Source organism: Callithrix jacchus, chromosome 10 (assembly GCF_049354715.1).
Source record: "Callithrix jacchus isolate 240 chromosome 10, calJac240_pri, whole genome shotgun sequence".
Taxonomy (NCBI): Eukaryota; Metazoa; Chordata; class Mammalia; order Primates; family Cebidae; genus Callithrix; species Callithrix jacchus.
In genome coordinates, this window is record NC_133511.1 from 72412848 (window position 1) to 72437478 (window position 24631).

Here is a 24631-nt window from a genome sequence, read left to right on the forward strand (position 1 = left end):
TTATTTACTAGAGAACAAAAGAAAAACTATACTCTTCAAAAGCTAGAGGCATCATACTACCTGACTTTGAACTATACTACAAGGCTACAGTAATCAAAACAGCATAATACTGGTACCAAAACAGAGTTATAGAGCAATGGAACACAACAGAGGCCTCTGAAGTAATGCTACACATCTACAACCATTTGATCTTTGACAAACCTGACAAAAACAATGGGGAAAGGATTCCCTATTTAATAAATGGTGTTGGGAAAACTGGCTAGCCATATGCAGAAAGCAGAAACTGGATCCCTTCCTTTTACCTTATACAAAAACTAACTCCAGATGGATTAAATATTTAAACATAACACCTAACACCATAAAAACCCTAGAAGGAAACCTAGGCAATACCATTCAGGACATAGGCATGGGCAAGGACTTAATGATTAAAACACCAAAAATAATGGCAACAAAAGCAAAAATAGACAAATGAGATCTAATTTAACTAAAGAACTGCACAGCAAAAGAAAATATAATTAGAAAGAAAGTGTTTCAAAAAAAAGAACATGTTTCCTTTGTAATTTTTCTATCCTCGATTTTTTTGGAGGGATTAGTCATTTGATCTTTAAGAACATGCTTGAAGCCCTTTGAGAGGACAAAGGAGTTATAGTCAGCATTCCTATCTCCAAGCTCTGAAGATCCAAGTCATTTGGCTACTGCTTCCTGGACTGTCTATTTTTATTGTTTATGGAAGATAGAGTACACCTGTAAATGGAAGCCAGTGGGTGCATTTATGTTCAACATGAAGAAATTTTCTTCTTTGCACCAGGACTCCTTTAGATCATCAGTTTTGAGAAACTAGCATAAGGTGTAGGTTTGCAGAAAGGTGATTTCCTTCCCGTATGAGGCCCTGGTTGGATTCAGAGTGTTCTTCATTTTTATTCTTATTATAAACTTATGGCTCAAATGGTGTGAAGAGTCACAAATATGCCCGATGTGGAGGAAAGCATTTCATTACACTTTTATGTATAAAAATAAATTTCTTATTGAAATATTAGAACCCAATTAAGGGTGGTAGGATATTTGTAAAAACTGTATGCTTTTTTTTTTTTTTAATATGTAGTCTCGCTCTGTTGCCCAGGCTGGAGTACAGTGGCACATTCTCTGCTCACTGCAAACTATGCCTTCCGGGTTCAAGCTCTTCTCCTGCTTCAGCCTCCCAAGTAGCTGCGATTATAGGTGCATGCCACCATACCTGGCATATTTTTGTATTTTTAGTAGAGACAGAGTTCCACCATATTGGCCAGGCTGGTCCCAAATTCCTGACATCAGGTGATCTGTCTGCCCCGGCATCCCAACTGCTGGGATTACAGGCGTGAGCTACTGTGTCTGGCCTTAAACCTGTATACTTTTTGATATTTTCCTTTAAGTAATCAGTTTAAAATAATCAAGGAATCATTTTAAAATAGCTAATATAATTGAACCTTGTCCACAGACTTCATTAAAGTGGTACATTTTATCTGGTTATCATAAATTTTGTTCCAAAAACCAATTCTCAGACTTGTACATCAAGTTGTACAACAACACCAAGCTTTGAATAACAAAGCTTTGTGACTATTTTTTTGTCTTAGCTTGCACAGACAATTGCCAATATACCAAGGAAGGACAGGGTGAAGGTTAAGTGAGAAAAACAATTATTTGATTTCTACTTCCCATATTTGCTTGATAATGTTTCCTGATTTGATGATGTCTCTATCTTGGTCGAGTCTCTGATTTATTCTCTCCAAGAACAGAATATGCATAAATATTGCTATGCTTGGGAATCATGAACGTTCCATGAATGTTTTTGTATTTAAAGATTAATAAGTTTTTCTTAAAACTTTAGAGGAAGAAAACAATCTGCTAAAAAATTGAAAAGGTTAGCAGTGTATCATGCCTGTAATCCCAGCACTTTTGAAGGCTGAGGTGCGTGGATCACTGGAGGTCAGGAGTTCTAGACCAGCGTGGCCAACTTAGTGAAACCCCATCTCTGCTAAAAAAAAAAAAAAAAAAAAAAAAAAAAATTAGACAGGAGTAGTGGCACTTGGCTGTAGTCCCAGCTACTCGGGAAGCTGAGGCAGGAGAATCACTTGAACCCAGGAGGTGGAGGTTGCAGTGAGCCAGTTTATAGCTTATAGTCAAGACATATATATTGGCTGAAGTACTGATACAGTTATTCTATAGAAATTTTTTGCAGCCTCAAATGATTTTGATTTTCCTCTGTTAAAATGACTTCTTCTGAGACTTAAATATTTTAAAATAAAAAAGCAATATCTAGAATAATGGTTTAAACTCTGAAACAGGTTTCTAAAATAATGTCATTTGATTTCATTATATATTAACAGATTTTAGTCAGTTGTTTTTAAACTAGAGGAATCGAAGCAGAGAGAAATGAAATCCTTTTACTGGAAATATACATCTCTTAATGTGTTGATTGATTTATACACATTTCATTTTTAAAATGGAAAATATGAAGGTTCTAATTGTAAGTAGTTGTTTTGGATATTTCAGGTATACTGCCTCTTTTCTTTAGATACTGGGGGTCTTTTGTGGTCACTGAGTATTATTGTTTTTTCAAGTCTTCAAGTACATCCTGCTTTGTGATTTTGGCCCATGAATTAGGGATTTTACCTTTACTTGCAATTTTTTTCTGATATTTGCCTTCTGGCTTTGATCTGAAGTGAGAGATAAACCATTTCCAGTACAGCTGGATGGAGGTATCTGGGGTGATGCTCCATGTGGCATAATCCCCTCCCGCTTGTCAATAATTCTAAAATGGGAAATTCCTGCCATCCCAAAAAACCAACAAACACTTGCTACCAAACTAGTACAGTAATCAATGACAAATGGTCTGTTTCATACCATTCCTCCCCATTGACAGCCTGAGGATGGTGGAAGGGAGCACTATGATCTCCTTCATGTGTAGGAACTGTGTTTGTACAAATTGCTGCACAGCTGGGACATTGTTTCCAGCAGCCACGGAAATGTTCAGAGAGCATTTTCTTAATTCTAGAAACCATTGCTTTCATGGGCATACTTGAATAATTCTGTTCTATTTTCTTCATTGTAAGATCAAGAGCTGCACTCATGGCTTCTTTACGAAATTCAGTATGTTTCATCTCCTGATGTTCGATGCTTATCAAGTCTCTTCGTGGGAAGATCAAGTTGCACCCCAGGTGATCACAGAATAAATCCAACAACCCAGAAGCAGTGCTGCTTTTATCTTTAGCTACTGATGTGGATTCATGAATGGCAGAGAGGATGATATTCTTGGTATAAATTAAGCTTTTTTTCAAAAAAAGTCTTCATTTTTTCATCTCCATTGTCTGAACAATATCTTGTAATATTATTTTTTTATGTAACTTCTAAAAAATGATTCTGAATTATGAAGGTATTCCCAGTAATTATCAAAGTTTTCTTCTTCTGCCAGAGAGATGATAATGTGCTTCTCCAGGTTAGTCCTGTTTCCACTGAATGCAGGGTAGGTAGCTTGCATGTCCCCTGCAATTTTAATGGTCATTTTCCCCCATATGGTCGTGGAGACTGCAGGAGTGAGCTTATGCCACAGAACATCAACAAATGTTTTGATGGAGGTTGCTCCTTGACAGGAGATCTTAAAACTTATGAAGAAATCATCTTTCTTACTTTCTAGATAACTTACAGGATCATTTTCTCTCTTGAATGCCCTCTGCATTTCCTTAAGACATGTATCTTGGTTGAAATACACATGTCTTATGTAAGGTAAGCAAAGTAGTAGACACGAGCATTTCCTTAAAATTCTCTTTTGCTCTTTGAAATAAACATACACACATTTGTAAATGTGTATCATTTCTGAGTAGATGCAGATTTCACTTCCTCATGTATTGTCTTTAGAATCTCATGGAAATAACCTGGATTATAACCACCCTGTTAATAATTTTCTTAGATCTTAAAACAATGTGGTCAGTAGTCATATCAATGAACTCTTTCTCAAAGACTGTTAATATCACTGGGATATGGCTGTATTTCTTATTCACATTAATATGTTTTTCATAATTGATTTGAAACTCCTCTGCAGCATTTCTCGTCAGTATGTCCACAACATTCATCTTGTTTTTGAAATACTTCCAAAGGATGTTTTCAGAATCTAAATCAATGTCAGGGTCTGTGACTTGTGGGAGAGTTGCGGATACATCACAGACCCATTTTTTCCCAAAGCTGATTGAATTTCTCATGTAACTTTTTTCCTCACTCAGTTTTTTACCCTTTACAGTTAAAGCCAACTGTCGGCTCCTTTCCAATAATTCGTTTTCATAATCTTTCCAGCCTATTTTGACCTTTTTTGTTAAACTAATGAGTTCATTTGCTTGTCTTTTGCTATCTAAAATAAGTTTTTCTTTAAGTTCTATTAGTATATTTTCAAAATTAGCTTTCCATTGAATCAGTATTTCGCTACATGGGTCTTCATTAAAATATTTTTCAAGTTCTTGCTTGACAGCTTCATATTTTTCCATAACCAGAACCTCAAGTATGGTTTCTTCAAGTGTCTGGATTTTTCCATTCTGAATCTGGTTGATCAGTTGGTTCTGCAAGCCCAGCACATGACTCCTCAGTTCCCAGGTCCATTGGTTATACCTGGTTTCCAGTTTGCTCATGGCCATGACTTCTTGGGTGTTTCTGAAACTGGAATTAAAGTTCTCATTCATCAGACCTCTCCATAAATCTTGAACTCGGGATTTTACATCTGATATCTTTGTGATGTTTCCCCTGGATTCCTGTGTGGCAGTCATAAGAATTCTACTTTTCAGTTGCTGGACATTGTGGCTGTAGCAAGGATTCAGAGGGGCCATTGGGGGGTTGCCATCCCAGAGGTAAGCAAAGTAGTAGACATGAGAATTGACATCAAACCTAATGACATCACTGAAGCAGGTTATGTCTGAGCACTGTTCTTGTTTAGCAGCTATTGCTGCCATTTCATCTAGTTTTTGCTCTAGCCGTCTTTATCCATCCATAGTTTGGTCTGTAGTTATAACTTCCCCCACATTCTGATGGACAAAGAGGCAACTTGGAAAGATTTTTACTTGTTTCGTTCTCAGAAAGACTTGGACAATTGTTTGAAGGTATATCTTGCATCTCTGATGGATTCTCCCCCAAAATATTGATCAGAATCAAGTTTGCAAGTCCAGTGACAAAGGTTGCCAACTCATTATCCCTATTCTAGGATTTGTTGCTGAGTTCCGGTGCCTGAAGTCCTGTGTCCACAATCAGCACAAAGTCAAAGCCAAGTTCCTCTGTGAATGTCTCCTCTACCTTCAGGAGCTGCATGTAGGCCACTTGGATATATCTGCCTGCACTAACAGTGAACTGAAGCTCAAAGGGCATTCAGCAAGGTGGATTTCCCTGAGCTCTGCAGGCCAAGGACAGAGAGAACAAATAGCTATTTGTCTCCAAGTTTCTCAGAGACCTTGTCAAAAATAGCTACCACCCATGTTAGAGACACATATGCTGCATCCTCATCCATCAGCTCAATGGGAACACCAGATATCATCAGGTCTGCAGCAATTTGGGGAAGAGAGAAAAAAAGGATATCTTTTATGGAGGAAGCTTCCTCCAGAGCTTCATAGATCTGACCAGCTTCTCTGAGAAGTTACTCAATTCCCATAGTACAGTCACTAATCTCTGTGGAAATAGCTTCTATCTCATTTTGCAGGCATATCAGGGAATTACTATTAGGTGCCTTTTGCTTTATGACCACCAACATCTTTGTTTGTCATGTACTTCTTCCAAGTGTTCTGCAGGCAGTTTGTCCAAAAATACACTCAGCCACTGCAAGAAGTATAGTTGGTTGTGAGTTTCTGAATGCTCTTGAAGAAACTCAAGGACAGATTGCATTAAATCATTCAGAGGAAAGGCTCTGGCAAGCTGTTCATGCCGTATTATTTGTTTATCTGTCTCAGTCTCATTCTTGTGTTGCTCAATGCTCTGATTTCCCTTTCTCTAAGATGATAAAGTTCTTTGTCCTTCTTACACCAATGGTGCCACAGTTATCCCTGAAGGGGGAGTAATTTTTCTTTAATCTGAGGTAACTTCATTTTCCCCAGTAAGGCCATTAGAGCCTATGCTTTTTCTTTGGCTTCCTTGCAGTCTCTCTGGTCTTCATCAATAAGAAATCCTTGCTGGCAAGCACTATGGGAACAGTCTTTTAAGCTGAGAGCAGTGTCTGAGAGCTCTAGCAAATGTCTGATTGTAGTTGTGAGTTCCTCTGTTAATTCTGCCTCATTTCTATTCTTGATACCTATTCTCATTCTTTGGCCAGAATTATTGGTCATGGTTGCTTCTTTGTCATCAAGCAAGCAGATCAAAGGCCTTGATGACTGCCACAAGTTATGGACAATTTTTCAGTTTCCTTCATTGTCATCAGAGGCTGACATAAGGACCACAATGACAGTAGAGACCTTCAGGAAGGTGAGCTGCTGCTCATTGTCCTTTGCATCTCCATGAAGACTGATGAAGGTCACGCAGTTGTCAAATCTGTCCTCATCTTCCCCTCCTGGAAAGAACCGATAGATTTCCACCACACCTTCCATCAAGAGGCAGTCTTTCCCGCTTCCTCTGCAGTATTGGTGAAAAAACACATCATGTTTATGTTTACTGAGAAGACAGTTTATAATCTGAGATTTGGAAGTAGAGAGGCCATTTCCAACTCTTATGAAGGACACAATGGAGGTAGAGACACAACACATCTGCTGATTCTTATAATAGTTCTTCCCTTTTGGTGATTTCCTTGCTTCCTGCCAACTTCTTGTAATTTGATAGAAAGACCTGAGAGATCATTCAATTTGATAAGTGGATTAGGCACCAAAAGGGGGAGGGAAAACTGACAAGTGGAAAGTTTGGCCAAAATATATTGTCTGGCAAAAGCATCTGCACACTGAAAAATTGCCATCTGAATATCCATCGGGTGAATGTGGGGCCTAGGCTTAGTGGATAAAGATTTAGTGGAACTATCACCATCTTCAAAAAAGTTTTCATATGCACCAAAAGCCTCATCTTTCTGATCTGAGGCATTTGGATATACTTGGTGTTCTGCATTTCTATCATCTTTGAAGACAAGGTAACTCAGCCCATAATCCATCATCAGTAGTTTCTGCAGGAAATAGAAGGGAAGCTCCCATTCAGAGATGGGCTGGGTGTTGTACACAAAGAAGTCTTATAGATCAGATGGAAATTAGCTTTGTTCAATTTTTGGGGGTAGTAATGTTCTAGGCCTAGACAATGGAGTAAGTCTAGGAAGGCTCCATTTTTGATCATCTCCCATTTGTTATTTTCATTGCCATGTGGTTCATGGGGCTGTTTCTTTCCATAGAAGAGACTGTTTACTCACCTCTTCCATTTGCAAAGGCGAGATGGTGACTTCTTCATAATCCCCATTAATAAGTAATCTCATCTTTCTCTATGTTTTCCCAATCATGATCTGCTCCAGGTTTGGTGAGGATATGTGCAACTTCTTTAGACAATGATTGTCTCATGTGATGTCTCATTAATGATATGCGTTGTGTTTTCTTTTCTGAAGAAATAGCTGTGTCTCCAACTGTGGCTGTCAGACCTGTGAGAACCGGGAATGCCTGAGCCCTATAGCTGCAAATATTCTTAAGCTCCTGTTATTTATTTTGGGCAGTTTGCATTACATCCAGTAGGAAGTTTAATTCATTACACCCCAAGAGACTCTGAAGAGTATTGTTTACCACACGATATCCTGCAGCAGCTGCAATGGAAATTAGCAAGAGTTGTGTGTCTGTCTGCTTTGTTTTTTGGAGATAATTCAAGAAGCAGCTGAGGGCCAAGCTCACCTCATCAGTGGACTTTCTCAGAGTTTCTTCCACTGTCTCTGGGGACTCAGATTTGATCTTCACTTCCATGAGGTTATTCTGGGTTTCTTTCAAGAGCTCAATTAATTGAGTAAATTGGGAAATATCGACCTGTTCTTGCTCTGAATCTGATTGCAAGGTCCGCTGCATGATGGAGTGAGCATGAGGAAAGTTTGTCACTATGTAGGCAGATCCAGAAGGCTGCATAAATGAGATTTAATACATTTAGTCTTATGAATGGAAGACTTTTTGCCAAAGTTGATGGTGTTTACTAGAAAATTATGCAGATTCCAATCTGAGACATATATTAATCTAAGTATCATAACTTTTTAGTTTTTGACTCAACATTTTCATGAAATTTATCAGTTTTTTAAGTTGCTCTTCAGGATTAGATACCTCCCAATATTTTACATCCTCTAGAAAAACCCTGGCCTCCTTCCCAGCTCTCAGTAGCCCCTCCTCATCTTGGATATGGGCAATGATGCTAGTCACAGCAGGGTAGCTGTCTTTTTTTTTTTTTTTTTTTTTTTTTTTTGAGACGGAGTTTCGCTCTTGTTACCCAGGCTGTAGTGCAATGGCGCAATCTCGGCTCACCGCAACCTCCGCCCCCTGGGTTCAGGCAATTCTCCTGCCTCAGCCTCCTGAGTAGCTGGGATTACAGGCACGCGCCACTGTGCCCAGCTAACTTTTTGTAATTTTTAGTAGAGACGGGGTTTCACCATGTTGACCTGGATGGTCTCGATCTGTTGACCTCGTGATCCACCCGCCTCGGCCTCCCAAAGTGCTGGGATTACAGGCTTGAGCCACCGCGCCCGGCCCAGAGTAGCTGTCTTTCAGGAAGTTAGCCACCTGAAGAGGATCCTTAAAATTGCTTCTGTGGCTGGAGAGAATAATGTCCCAAATTGGTACCAATTGAAGCCCGTGGTCAATGACACACCAGGTTTGATTGCTAGTAATAAGGCCAGCTTTCCACTGGACAAGGCCATCTGCTTCTGGTGGGCCACCTGTTTGGGCCACAGATAATTGGAACTTGGTTTGGAGGTTTTGGAAAGTTTTGGTCTGAGTGACTGTTTTTGAATGAGAGTCTTAAACATTCACACCTGCAGCAACTTTCACTCTGAAGCCACTGTAGCTGTCCCTTTTGAAAATGTCCAGGGCCTCTGCTGACTGCTGCCTCACTTCTGCCAACTGCTCCCTGAAATAACCCTCTGAAATGGCCTTTCACCAGTAGATTTCTCTCAGGTGCAGAGGGCCTTGATTAATATGAGAGCCAAACCTCTGGAAGAAGTTTTCAATCCTGTGCCTCAGCAAGGAGAATCTGTCTGGGTTTGCTGTCTGACCCAGAAGGTCTTCAATGTATTTCCGTTCCTGCAGAGCAGGCTTGAATAACTGGAGCTGATCAGTGGGAAAGTGGCAGGTGGCAGGTGGCAGGGGGATGTAGCTGAACTTATTTGAGCAGAAATGAAAATGCTCAGAACTTGATTGTTGGGTTTCCTTGGATTCTGAATGTTTGCTGTGATCCAAACCAGCTTCTACACTAAACCCCCAACTTCCATCCTTGGCTGAAGTAGCTAAACTAAAGCCCAGCTTTCCCACCATCTGGGTAAACACAAATTCAGCTTGAGAAGATGTGAATTCCTTTGTTTCCATTTGTGTGCCTTGCTGAGGACCCAAGAGTAAGAGCTCTTCGGGGACATTGAGCAACTCCTCTCTCTTCTCTGTTAGTCCCCTTTGGTGGTTGGCTTTGTAAATTCCCTGGAGGGCCAGCCCTCCAGATGTCCATCTCACCATGTCTCTATCTGGGAGGTTCTGCCTGTGGCACAGTGTCCACTCCATGAGGTGGAGTTGTCTCTGAAAGGTTTCCATGACTTCCCTTAGAGGCTCTTCAGGAGATGGCTAGTATTCTTCAGGGATGTCGATCACTTGCCTCAGCTCTGCTTGTCATGTCCTCACTGCCTCTTCCTGTCTCTGCTTCCCTTCTGACAGCAAGACCCTCAGCTCCTGCAGTGCTTGTTCTGGCTCCTTCTGCTTTCTCTTTGCCATCTCCATCTGAGACTCCTGTAACTCTGAAAGAGTGTGACAAGTTAAGCAGCTTCTCCAGGGTTCTTTTCTCCCATGGATGTTGTGTCTGGGATTTCAGCTTCTGGAGGTTGTTTTCTTCTAGGTGTTGTAACACCTGGGCACAGTCACACCCAGGTGTTCCTGCAATTTGGGTAACCAGTGCTCAACAGCCAGGCCCACTTCTTGCCTTTTGCCTCTGAGCAGAGGCTCATCAGGGATGTGCTGTCCTGTGGCCATGGCTGCATAAAAAACAGACACTCAGCCTGACTGTTCTGATCTTAGGAAATGTCAGCCACATGGCCAAAAGTGTAAGTGTACTAGTATGCAAGTCTACAAGTCTTTCTCATTCCTCATTAAATTGTTTTAACAAAAATTTTTAACACTCTTTTTTTGTGTGCAAGCCATTATATGGGTATTCTCAACATGGATTGCCTTTGTAGTTTGTAGGGTAGGTTGCAACTTAGTAGACTGATTTTGACACTTCATTTTACATAGAATCAATTGCATATGAAATATTAAGATGAGAGATGGAGTTTGAAAATATGCTTGAGTTTGGTACCTTTTTTTTCTTTTAAGGAGTGATGGCATCAATAGATTATCTTTTCTTTACTAGTTTCTGTGAAATCTGTGTTGCCTGCCTTTCTTCCTGTCTCTGTGTCACTTCTTCCCAGGGAATTTTATAATATTTATTTGCTTTCTTACCCTTTGAAATGTGCTACTAACTTGGTTTATGCTTGTCATCCCTTCTTACTTTTAATTTTTCCTAGTTAATATCATCTTTCAGTTACATTAATACCTGTCTTTTTGTTGATGCCACCTTCATCTGTGTCTGTAGACCAAGATGCTCCTCTGTATTTAATGTTTCATTAATGTTGTGTTTTCCCCTCACTACCTCCAGTAAAGATCCTTGACCAGCAGATGGGATGAGATTTTACATGTTTAACTTTATTCAATTTCTTTTCCTCCTGTAATTCTTGTCCTACTGAATGGCACCACCATACTTTCAGGCCAATGGGTGTCTTATTCATCCTTCTTCTTCTTAACATGAATTTAGTAGATAATATCTTTTCAATTTGTCCTCTTAAACCTCTATTTAAATGCAGTTCTTTTTGACACCCTAACAGGTCTCCCTTAGATTTTGCCTTCATCATTGTATTGGATTGCTGTAATAGTCATTTCATCTTCTATGGTTTGAATGTATGTCCTCTCTAAAGCTCATGTTGAAATGCAGTTGCCATCATAATAGTATTAAGAGGCAGGACCTTTGAGAGGTGAGTAGGCCATGAGGGTTATGCCATCATGGGTGGGGTTAATGCTGTTATGAAAGGTTGAATGTTGTCCCCTTTTGTCTCTTGTGCTTCTGCCTTCTGCCATGTGATGATGGAGCAAGAATATTCTTGCAAGATGTTGATACCTTGATCTTAGACTCTCAGCCTCCAGAACTTTGAGCCATAACTTTCTGTTTATTGTTAGTTACCATGTCTCAAGTATTCTGCTATAGCAACAGAAAACAGAGTAACACACCATCTTGCAGTCATTTTTGTCTTGTGCATTTCTTCTTCCTCAATGTCCCTACAGTTTAAGTCTGTACTTTAATTAATGGTAAACTCAGCAGCTCAAACCAGTCTTTCCAATGAAAGACATCCAAAATAGGTAGATAAATGTATAAGACAATTTTTGAAAGCCTTAAGTAATTCACCTGGTAAAACATAACTGACAGAAAAGGTAAATAATTTTAAGCAACAATGAATGAAAATTTTCCATTATAAATTAAAGACAAAATTTAAGACCTTAGCAAACATTAGGCAAAAAAACTAAAGTGAAATAAAATAACTTTATGTTCAGATGTATCAGAATAAAACTGTGGAAAACAACAAGAACAACAACAAAACAACAAATACATGGCATCCATAGAAAAAGAGTTTACCTTTAAAAACTTAATAGAGAGCTTATTTTTCAGTGGCTATAGTGAAAGCCAAAAGACAATAGAATCAAATATTTGTTTCATTGAAAGAAAATATCAAAAATTTTATGCATAGTGAAATATCCTTAAAGAATGATCATAGAAGGGACATTTAAAAGAAAAATTAAAGACTTACAGTTACAAAAGTATGGCATAGGGGCAAGCTGGCTTTACTCTCCCTGCTCAGAAAACTGAAAACAAATATATAGCACTGAAATTTTTACCATCAATAACCCAGAGCTCAAGTATCAGGATGAGACAGTTCCCAGGACCACACTGGTATTAAGAGCATTGAAAATCTCTCCCCACCCCCAACTCAAAGTTTCTACATTGGAAAACGTGAAATTGAGGTGGTCAGTTAGCTTTCTCACTTTTTTGAGTTCCCTGCAAGTTGACCTGTCTTTGCCTTAACCCATAGGAAGCATCATGACTACCTAAAAGGATAAATACCCCTGATGATAAGCAAAGGCAAAAGGAAGAAGTGAGAATATCATCCACACCCTAGAGAATTCTGCTCTGTTACTTGGTCAAAGGAGATGCCAAATCAGAGATGCTGTTTAGCAGCAGCACGTTGTAGGAGGTAGGTTCCATAGGTACCCTGGGCATGAACCATTAGCCAGACTTTCCACATTGCTGGGATAATCCCTTTGAGACCTCTCCCATTCAGCAGTCAGTACTATAATCATTTACTAGAGCCAAGGTGAACTTAGACTTAAGGCACCACCTAGACCCAAAAAGGAGGCAGCAATTTAGTGGTAAATATTCACTAAATATATTAAATAAAAACCAGAATAAGCTGAAGAGAGAAAACTGGAATAAATAACTTCTCCTTCAATGCAAAGACATTGGTACACTCCCACAAGAAACAACAACAAACAGGGAACCATTACCTCCTCAGAAAGACTAAGCGAAAATCCAATGACTGACTCTAATGAGATAATGATCTGTGAGTTCTCTGCCCAAGAAAAACTCAGTTGTCTCTACAGTAAAGCAGTTCAGAAGCATGTCAGAAAATATAACAAAGAGATTGAAATGATAATTTCAAAAGCCAAACAAAAATATTGGAACCGAGACATACGTTTGCTGAATCAAAGAATCCTTTAGAGGCTTTCAACACAAGAATGAACTAAGCAGATGAAGGAATCAGTGAGCTCAAAGACTGGCTATTTGAAAGTAGTTAGTCTGATGAGAAAAAATAATGAAAAGGAGCAAAGACTGTCTACAAGATACAGAAAATTACCTCAAGAGACCAAACGTAAAAATTGTTGCTGTTCAAGAGGGAGCTGAGCAAGAGTAAGAGAGTAAGTGGTAGAAGGCTTATTTATAAAAAAACAAAAATAAATGGTGTTGGGAAAACTGGCTAGCCATGTGCAAAAAGCAGAAACTGGACCCCTTTCTGACACCTTACACTAAAATTAACTTCAGATGGATTAAAGGCTTAAACATAAGACCTGGTACCATAAAAACCCTAGAAGAAAACCTAGGCAAAACCATCCAGGACATAGGCATAGGCAAGGACTTCATGACCAAAACACCAAAAGCATTGGCAACAAAAGCCAAAATAGACAAATGGGACCTAATCAAACTCCACAGCTTCTGCACATCAAAGGAAACAGTTGTTAGAGTGAATTGGCAACCAACAGAATGGGAAAAATTTTTGCAATCTGCCCATTTGACAAAGGGCTAATATCCAGGATCTACAAAGAACTAAAACAGATTTACAAGAAAAAAACAAACAACCCCATTCAAAAGTGGGTGAAGGATATATGAACAGACACTTTACAAAAGAAGACATACATGAGGCCAACAAACATGAAAAAATGCTCTTCATCACTGATTATTAGAGAAATGCAAATCAAAACTACATTGAGATACCATCTCATGCCAGTTAGAATGGCGATCATCAAAAAATCTGGAGACAACAGATGCTGGAGAGAATGTGGAGAAATATGAACACTTTTACACTGTTGGTGGGAGTGTAAATTAGTTCAACCATTGTGAAAGACAATATGGTGATTCCTCAAGGACCTAGAAATAGAAATTCCATTTGACTCAGCAATCCCATTACTGGATATGTACCCAAAGGACTATAAATCATTCTATTATAAGGACACATGCACACGAATGTTCATTGAAGCACTGTTTAAAGTAGCAAAGACTTGGAACCAAGCCAAATGCCCATCGATGATAGACTGGACAGGGAAAATGTGGCACATATACACGATGGAATACTGTGCAGCCATAAAAAAAGATGAGTTCGTGTCCTTTGTAGGGACATAGGGACATGGATGAATCTGTAAACCATAATTCTCAGCAAACTGATACAAGAACAGAAAATCAAACACCACATGTTCTCACTCACAGGTGGGTGTTGAACAATGAGAACACATGGACACAGTGAGGGGAGCATCACACACTGGGGTCTGTTGGGGGATGCCAAGGGAGTGACAGCAGTGGGATGGGGAGGTCTGGGAGGGATAACACTGGGAGAAATGCTAGATGTAGGTGACAGGGGGATGGAGGCAGCAAAAACATATTGCCATGTGTGTACCTATGCAACAATCCTGCATGATCTGCACATGTACCCCAGAACCTAAAGTACAATAAAAAAAATTAAGAAAGGCTGGATGAGAAAAAGAGAGCTTATAAAAATACATTATTGGAAAGGAGCCAAAAATTGGCTTTAATTGTAAATAATAAAAAATTGAGTGAGGAAGACTTACAAGAGAAATTCAACCAATGTTGGGAAAAACAGGTCTGTGATGTGTCCACAACTCTTCCTAAAGTCACAGAGCCTGACAATGATTTGGATTCTGAAAACATCCTTTGAGATTATTTGAAAAATGAGATGGGTGTCATGGATGTACTGACAAGAAATTCTTTTTTTCCCTTTCTTTTTTAACTTCATTGGATTGGGACCTGAAAGAAGAGTGACAAGAAATTCTGCAGATAAGTTTCAGATTAATTATGACAACCATGTCAAAATGACTAAGAAATATAACTTAATCTTGAAATAATATGATCAGTAGTCATATTCATGAACTCTTTCTCAAGGATGATTAATGTCATTAAGAAAGAGTTCATGAGTATGGCTAACTGACCACATTGTTTCAAGATTTAATAAAACTATTAACAATATTTGGAATAAACAATGTGATTGCAATCCAAAATATTTCCAGAGAATTCTAAAGACAACAGATGAAGTGAAATCTGCATCTACTCAGGAAAGATACACATTTAAAAATAAATATATTATTGATTTATGTGTGTGCTTATTCCAAAGATCAACAGAATTGTAACGAAATGCACAGGGCATTCAAGACAGCAAATGATCCTGTAAACTATCTAGAAAGCAAGAAAGATGATTTCTTCATGAGGTTTAAGATTTCCTGTCAGGAAGCCACCTCCAGCAAAGCACTTGTTGATTTTCTGTGGCACAAGCTCATTCCTGGTGTCTCTACCATCATAGGGAGCAAAACAACCATTAAAATTGCAGGGGACATGTAGGCTACCTGCCCTGCATTCAATGGAAACAGGGCTAACCTGGAGAAACAAATTCTCACGTCTCTGGCAAAATAAGGAAACTTTGGTACTTACTGGCAATACCTTCATAATAAGAACAGTTTTTAAAGGAATTACATCAAAATCCTTATTAAGAGATACTGTTTAGACAATGTAGGTAAAAAAAGTGAAAATATTTTGAGAAAAGTTTAGTTGACATTAATAATGGCATCCTCTCTGCCCTTCATGAAGCCACATCCATCAGTAGCTAAAGATAAAAGCAGCACTGCTTCAGGGTGGTTGGATTTATTCTGTGATCAGAACACAGAGCAACCTGATCTTTCCACAGAGGACTTGACAAGCATTAAACACCAGGAGATAAAAGATATTCAGTTTCTCAGAGAAGACACGAGTGCAGCTTTGGATCTCACAATGAAGAGAATAGAACAAAATTATTCAAGTATGCCTATGGAAGTAATGTTTTCTAACATTGAGAAAATGCTCTCTGAACATCTCTGTGGCTGCTGGAAACAGTGTCCCTGCTGTTGAGCAATTTATGCAAACACAGTTCCTACACATGAAGGACACCACAGTGTTCCCTTTGCCTGTCCTCAGGCTGTCTATGGAGAAGAATGGTATGAAACAGACCATTCTGTCATTGATTGCTGTACTAGTTAGGTAGCAAGTGATTGTTCATTGGTTTTGCACAATGACAGAAGAATCCCATATAAGAAGTATTCAAAAGGCAGGAGGGGATTATACCACATGGATCATCACTCTAGATTCCTCCACCCAGTCATCTTGGAAATGGTTTCTTTCTTACTTTGGATCAGAGCTAGAATATAAATATCAGAAAAAAATTATAGGTAAAGGTAAACTCCCTAACTCATGGGCCAAAATCCAAAAGCAGGACATGCTTAAAGATTTGAAAAAACGATAATACTCAGTGATCACAAAAGAGCGCTAGTGTCTGAATAGAAGAGTCAGTGTACCTGAACAATCCCAAAACAACTCCTTCTTATAATTAGAACTGGTATGGTTTGGCTCTGTGTCCCCACCCAAATCTCATCTTGTAGCTCCCATAATTCCCACATGTTGTGGGAGAAACCTGGTGAGAGATGATTGAATCATGGGGCTGCTCTTTCCTGTGCTGTTCTAGTGATAGTGACTGGGTCTCATGAGATCTGATGGTTTTAAAAATGTGAGTTTCTCTGCACAAGCTCTCTTTGCCTGTGACCATCCACTTAAGATGTGACTTGCTCCTCTTTGCCTTCCACTGTGATGGTGAGGCCTCCCCAGCTATGTGGAACAGTAAGTTCAATAAACCTCTTTCTTTGTAAATTGCCCAGTCTTGGGTGCGTCTTTATCAGCAGTATGAAAACAGACTAATACAGTAAATTGGTACCAGTAGAGTGGGTCGTTGTTGGAAAGATACCTGAAAATATGGAAGCGATTTTAGAACTGTGTAACAGGCAAAGGTTGAAACAGTTTGGAGGGCTCAGAAGACAGCATGGAAAGAGGCTTTAGGGACCATTCCTACCAACTTAGGTTCTGAGCCAGCGCCTGTGGACTCAAGCTCCAGGTCCACCCCAGCACCAGATTAGCCTGATGGAAACAAGGTTTAGTCTAGTCCCTGCAGATACAGGCTCTAGGGTAGCCCTCATGGACACAGGCTTGAGGACCACTTTTGTGGACCCAAACAACAGGTCCAGCCCAGTGAATCCAGGCTCCAGGCCCAATCTCTAGAACCCAGGGGCCAGGCTTGCCTACCTCCTGACCCAGGCACCAGCCAGCCTGGCAAAGGATTTCAGCAGCAAGCCTGCCTGCACTTCACACCAATGACTTTTTCAGAATCTCTGGGTAGGCTGAATGGTGAAGGTCTCTCTCAGACAGAGACAGTCTGCAAGAATTGAAATAAGTCTTTTTTGTTTTCAACAAAATCACAGAAACCAGTGTAGTAACAGGGATCAAGAAAATCAGGGAAATGTATTACCACCAAAGGAACAAAATAAAGCACTAGAAACTGATCCTAAAAAATGGAGATTTATGAATTGTCTGACAAAGATTTTAAAATAATTGTTTTAGGGAAGCTTAATGGTGTTCAAGAAAGTCAGAGAGACAATTCAATGAAATAAGGAAAACAATAAACTAACAAAAGAGAAAAATTAACAGAGATTATGCTTATACAAAAAACTCAAACAGAAATTCCAGAGCTGAAATATAAAATAAATGAATTGAAAATTGTAATAGAGAGTGTCAACAGCAGAACTGATCAAATAGAAGAAAAAATCTGTGAACTCAAAGACATTTTATTTAAAAAATATATTCAGGAGAGAAAATAAATGAAAGGAATGAAGAAATCTTAGAGAATTTATGAAAGAGCATTAAAAGGGCAAATATTCACAGTGCAGAAGGTCAAGAAGTAGAAAAGAAAGATATGAAACAAAAAGCTTAAAGAAATAATAACAGAAAACTTTCCAAAGCTGAGGAAAAATATAAATATCCATGAACAGGAAAGTCAATGGTCTTCAATAAGATTCAATACAAATAAGAGTACATCAAGATATGTTATCATCAACATATCAAAAATCAAAGACAAAGATGGACCCTGAAAGCATCAAGACAAAAGAAGAAGAGCACATATAAGGGAGTCCTAATATGGATAGCAGTGGGTTTCTCAGGAGAAATTTTGCAAGCCATGAGAAGGCTGGATGATATATTCAAAGTGCTGAGGGTAAAAAACCAGCCAACCAAGAATACAATACTCAGTGAAGCTGTCCTTCATAAACAGAGAGACAAAGACTTTCCTACACAAAGAAAAGTATAAAAACAAAACTATTAAAAACTATGTGATCCAGCAATCCCACTCTGGGTGTATACCCAAAGAATGTAAAATTAGTATGTTTAAGAGATAGCTGCACTGTGTTCATTGCAGCATTATTGTCAATATCCAAGCTATGGAATCAACCTAAGTGTCCATCAATGAATGAAGGGATTAAAAAATATGAAATGTATACACGATAGAAACTCCTTTAAAAAAGAAGGAAATCTTGTAATTTGTAACAATGTGAATGAACCTGGGGAACATTATTTTAAGAGAAATAAGCCAGGTATAGAAAGAAAAATATCACATCATCTCACTTATATGCAGAACCTGTAAGTTGAATTCATAGAAACAGAGAGTAAAACGTTGGTTACCAAATGCTGAGGTAAGGGGATTTGGGAGATGCTGGTCAAAGGGCACAAAAATTCAGTTAGACAGGAGGAAAACGTTCCAGAGATTTATTGTACATCACAGCAATAATTAGAATATATTGTATACTTGAAAATTGCTGAGAAAGCAGATTTTAACTGTTCTTAACACAAAAAAGATAAGTATTTCAAAACATAACATTGTACCACATTAATACATACAATTTTTGTCAATAAAAATAATAAACAAATGTTTCATTTCTAAAAGGAAACAATAAAATAATATATTTTTAAAAGGCTTTTTACAATTTATCCATATAACAGCCAAAATGTTTTAAGCACAATTTACTAAGCTGTGGTCTAAGTATCTGATATTTATTATCTTATTTAATTTACCCAACAATATCATGAGAGCAGGCCTGTAAATATCACCACTTTTAACAACAGCAGACTGAGGTACAAAGAGTTTAATTTAGTGTCCAAAGATGCATAGATGACCAAGGGAAGAGAGGGATTCAAATGCAGGCACTCTGGTCCCTTTCCTCATCACTACTTAAAAAATATCATCTCACAGCAAAGAAGAAGATTCACCAAATTTCAAATGAAAAAACCCAGGACTTTCATTATCATGGATATTTAAATTCAGTAAAATACATGTATGTACAACAAAAAAGAAAAATTTGTAAGTGATTTTTTATTCATTCTAAATTTCTTAATTTTCTCAGTTTTTATAATAACTTGGATTAATTTTATAGATTATATTTATCTTTTATGGTTTAGCTTTATAGATTAAATAATGTAATATTATTTCTGTAGAAAAAATTATTATATGTTGACAAAACACTATTCTCAATAATAATAACACCTATATAAGCCAAGTTATTCTGGAAATTCTGCACTCAACAAATTTAAGTTCCCTGATTTTGCTATAAATCTTCCCATACCAATGAATAAAATGAAAAAAAAGCATATTTGGCTAGCTAAAAAGTAAATTATATATTTTATACTTTTTTTTTCCTATGGACACACAGATATACATACTCACCTCAAGAGTATAAGCTTTTTCAATTGTTTTAATGTTTAAAACATTATATCTACATTTAAAAAAATTTAGACAATATGCCCAACAAATTTCTCTCATTGTTATTGTGCTCACTTTAAAAGAGGTACTTTCAATTCTATCTTATTTATTCTTTATTTTAGTTTTACTTTTAGGCAATGCCATTTTCAAAAAGACTCTGTCAAAATTTCCAAGTAGAAATATCTTTCTTTATCCCTTTCCACTTTATCTATTTATTTATTTAGACAGAGCCTCCGTCGCTCAGGCTAGAGTGCAGTGGTGTGATCTTGGCTCACTGCGACCTCCACCTCCCGGGGTCAAGCAATTCTCCTGCTTCAGCCTCCAGAGTATCTGGGATTACAGGTGTCTGCCACTATGCACAACTAATATTTGCATTTTTAGTGGAGACCGGGTTTCACCATGTTGGCCAGGCTGGTCTCAAACTCCTGATCTCAGGTGATCTGTCCGACTTGGCCTCCCAAAGTGCTGGAATTACAGGTGTGAACTACTTTGCCCAGCCTCACTCTTTCAATGTAATTATTTATCATTACACAGGTACCAATGTGAACGTCTCTTCAGGTGTAGAGTACAAATGCAGTCACATATCTCTTACTCATTTCCACTAAGTACTCAAACACTTATCTACTTAATAAACAGGAAGCCTAATATATTTTCTGAAAATTCTTCCCTCTATTAATAAAGAATCTGCTTCAAAGGGAGCAGTCCTCTGGTGCTGAGAGGCTACTGGAATTTGGTCAGTCCAAAACTACTGCTGCTTCTTACTGCTGTATGATGTTAAAATGGAAAGCTAAGCCCCTACCATTTCTACTTGGTAATGTGTCAGGATGACGCCCTACCAGAGAGTGAGTCTACCACACCCATTCAAGGCTTTCTCCCCACATCTAGTTCTTCTTATAACATGGATTTCCAAAGTCAGGATGATGTGTGCCAAATGAGTTTAACTCAAGATCATTGTACACACCAGCTACAGAGTAGAAAATAAAAGTAAAATTTTAAAAATATTTGTATCATCTCGGAGTATAGTAATAAAGAATGAGTAAGTAGAGAATTTTATTTGGAGGAGGAATGTGAGAAGCAAGCCATTAGCCATCCCTAGAGCGTGGAGTGTGCCAGCAGCACATATTTTCCCAGGACCCTCCTCAGGGCCCCCATGACTTCCTTATTTCTCAGGCTGTAGATGAGGGGATTCAAGGCTGGAGTGACAATTGTGTAGAACACAGATATGATGTTGTCTTGTTTGGGACTATGGAAGGAACTGGGCAAGACATACATGAATGTGGCAGCTCCATAGAACATCCCAACTACAGTCAGGTGGGAAGAGCAGGTGACAAGGGCTTTCTTCCTCCCCTCATTTGATGGCATATGGAGCACAGTGAATAAGATTAGTGTGTAGGAGGCAACAATGGCAGAAATGGGGAGCAAGAGAAAAGTCACTCCTGTCATGTATATTATAAGTTCATACCTGGAGGTATCAGCACAGGCCAACTTCAACAAGGGTGGGATCTCGCAGAGCAGATGCCTGATTTCCCAGGACATGCAGAAAGGAAAGTGCATGGTGTACATGGTATGTCCTAGAGCAGTCAGAGATGCCAGGATCCAGAATGTGGCCACCATGAGCCAGCAGACTCTTGGGCTCATGAGGGTCATGTATTTCAGTGGATGACAAATGGCCACATACCTGTCATAGGCCATGAAGGCCAGTAGGAGGTCTTCAGCGCCACCCATTGTCAGTGCCAGGAACATCTGAAGGGCACAGCCTCCAAAGGAGATGGTGTTTTCTCTGCGCAGAAAGTCTGCAAGGGCCTTGGGAGTGACAACAGATGTGAACAGGAGGTCCATGAGAGAGAGCTGCCCAAGCAGGAGGTACATGGGCACGTGGAGCCGGGCTTCCATGGTGATGGCCAGGAGCAGCAGGCCATTGCTGGTCAGGGCCAACAAGTAAAGGACAGTAATTGTAGCACAGACCACTTCAGGAGACCCACTGTCATTTAGAATTCCCACCAAGATGAAGGCACTTCCCAAGGTGGAGTTCCAGAGCTCCATGATGTGTTTTTTTTTAGTGGCCTAGAACAAAATATATTATCAGTGGAAGCTTTTCTAAAAGTGTTCACTCTAGCTTTGGATTGTTCTAAGTCATTTTGCATTGGCCAATAGGAATCACATAATATGGTATCTTTTTCATCTCTTAATGTAACTCTGATTGCTTTTCTTTTTTTTTGAGACTGAGTTTTGCTCTTGTTATGCAGGCTGGAGTGCAATGGTGGGATCTCAGCTCACTGCAACCTCCGCCTCCTGGGTTCAAGCAGTTCTCCTTTCTCAGCCTCCTGAGGCAGGGATTACAGGCATGCGCCACCATGCCCAGCTAATTTTTTGTACTTTTAGTAGAGACGGGGTTTCACCATGTTGACCAGGATGGTCTCGATCTCTTGACCCCGTGATCCACCCACCTCGGCTTCCCAAAGTGCTGGGATTACAGGCGTGAGCCACCGCACCCGGCCCTGTAACTCTGATTTCTGAATGCCTTTATTAAATTATGATAAACCATAAACAAAATTAGTATCAGGTATTTTGGTATGTTGTTAATAATCATTTAGAAATCCCTTCAAATAAGGTTCCAGAAGAACAAGCCCAAGCAAACATCTTTGTAGATAGATGAAAACGTCTCTCTTTTTACAATGAACAAATACACTGGGCATTGGTTTAAGATATAGCTATTTTTCTGCTTAACATGTACTTGGAATTCCAATTCAGTTTTTCAAGTTGTATTTATAAAAAAAATCTTTACTGTCTTCTCCCTTAAACCAGTCTCATTGTTGTTGATTACCTGCCTCAATAGGAGACTCTCTGGGCTCTTGGGCTGCTTGATCACCTGGACTCTTCAACTGCTACTCTGCTGGATGGAAAGAGAATTCTTGGCTGAATTTAACAGTCATGTGGTATAGATTTTAGAGGTAAATCTAGAGGAACAGTACAAAAGAAGTTTGCCTATTTGAAAATAACAATAAGAGGTTTACTCAGAAACAGGCAGGAATAAAGGCAATGAGATTTGTGGTGGCATGGTAGGTGTTTGTGTTTAGGGCACTTGATAAACGGGGTCAGCTACAAAGGAGGAGACATTGCAGAAAAGGCCCAGAGCAATAGCATTACCTGTGAGCCACAGCAACACACTCAAGGTGAGAAGATTTCTCCCCACTAATCTTAGGAATATAAGGAAGAATGGTGGTCCTGCCGAGCCCTGAATCCATATGACAGCACTGCTGGTAGGGATTGAGAAGGAGAGGCGGAGTGTGAGGTATGCGTGGGACAGCATTCACTTGGCTTGATCTTTATGAATGCAGTTTTTTTCACAGTTGGATGGAAGACTTAGGAGACATTTTGGAAGAGAAAAAATAATTCTTCATCAAATTAGTTATCTTTCCCTTGAATAATCTGCACCTACTTCTTCAAATGTCCATTTATGTCACTCTCCTGGTCAACTCAGAGTTAGAACCTTGAAGTGGTAAGGTCATAAAAACCTGACATTGGAAGGCCCATCCGTTCCAGCTTCTTTTATCCATTCAATAAATATTTACTAAGGGCCTATGATATATCAGGCACTACACTTGGGCAACTGCGTAGATGTGAAAAATTGATCACACAAACACCTACATACAGCCAGTGGTGATGATTGATAAATGAGAGAAAATATACTAAGAGAACATATAAATGAGGTCTCAGGAAAGGATTCATCAAGGAAGTGTCATACAAACTACAGGCTGAGGATCAGCAGGCGTTGGCTAAATAAAAAAGGGTCAGGATATAATTTTTAAAAAATGAGGGGTATCAGAGCATCAGAACATTAACATATTAAAAATATAGTACAGGAATGTCCTCCCTGCACTTTTGCAGTAAAGTCTGGGCAGAAACCAGACAGAAAATGCCCTCTACCACTCAGAGTCTAAGATCTTTCTCCTGTCTTACAAAACGAAAACTATAATTTTAACCTAGGAATCACTGACTGGAAAAACTTATTTGTCTGTTGACAACAAAAAGACAAGTCCAAAAACAATTCTAAGCACTATTTCTGCTAAATATTAGATTTGAAATGCTTTTGTTTTTCTCGAATAAAAAGATGGATGGACAGGGAGAGAAAATGAGTAACACTATTAGCTGGGCACGTTCCTCTAGATTCTTGCACCAGATGTTTGGACAGAATTTCAAAGAGAACAAAAATCAGGGCTTGAGTAAGGTGGCGTAACCAGGACTTAGGATCCTACATAGGTCTCTCCTCCCTCTGATCCTGGACTATCGTTTTTCCCTCCTTTTCCATTCACTGGGTCCTCCCCTCTGGGGTCATCTAAAGGGAAAGGCCAGAGAACACACAGAACCTACAGAGGAGGAGCTTCTTTCTAAAAAACTGCTGGTGGTTGTGGGTATTTCAAACCAAGAGAAGTCAGCAGAAGCTGAGATTAAGAGAGGCATTGTTATAGTTCATAGAAAATGGTCAGTCAATAATAAGACAGAGCTAAATTTTTGAAAGCATATTTGTATAAATTTTTTTTTTCTCTGCTCAGTAGATCTATTTTTCGAATTTATATCAATTGGCTTTTTTTTTTTCCTGTGGCACTGGACTTAGTGCCAAGCAGACCTGCAGGGGAAAATCACTTCAGCATATTTTAGATAGTCGTCCTTTGAGGTACTATTCATTTGGGGACTCACATCAAACTATTGTAGGCCAGGAAAGTCCAGATGTAACAAAGGTAAGTGCTGAGACTTTTACCAGGAGATCAGCATCAGGAATTCTAGGAACTCACGGCTGGCTAGTGGCACAGAATTATTTTGGGTGTCCCACATGTGCAAGATGGTACATGTACAAGGCATAGATGGGAGTGAGTGAACAATGACCTGAGAAACGAGAGAATCTGAAAAGGAGAGCAGTGTAGGGTCTTGACCCTGTATCTCAGGACTTCCGGACTTCACATATTGCCT

The 24631-nt window shown here is 39.1% G+C and overlaps 2 protein-coding genes and 1 pseudogene across 4 annotated transcripts in view; 1 reads left to right on the forward strand and 2 right to left on the reverse strand.

Annotated features, from left to right (window-relative positions):
• LOC100408224 (olfactory receptor 2AG1) overlaps positions 1-24631 on the forward strand; it is an 89609-nt gene that overhangs the window by 23992 nt on the left and 40986 nt on the right. The window lies entirely within an intron of this gene.
• Positions 2543-10208, reverse strand: LOC100408806 (interferon-induced very large GTPase 1-like; annotated as a pseudogene).
• On the reverse strand, positions 20681-21723 carry OR2AG2 (olfactory receptor family 2 subfamily AG member 2). The gene has a single exon (XM_078340410.1). The coding sequence runs from the start codon at positions 21704-21706 to the stop codon at positions 20756-20758; it is 951 nt and encodes a 316-aa protein (XP_078196536.1). The 5' UTR covers positions 21707-21723; the 3' UTR covers positions 20681-20755.

What these genes read in the sequence shown, in the direction of transcription:
- OR2AG2 (XM_078340410.1), bottom strand. Translation starts at nt 21,706, where the DNA reads ATGGAGCTCTGGAACTCCACCTTGGGAAGTGCCTTCATCTTGGTGGGA.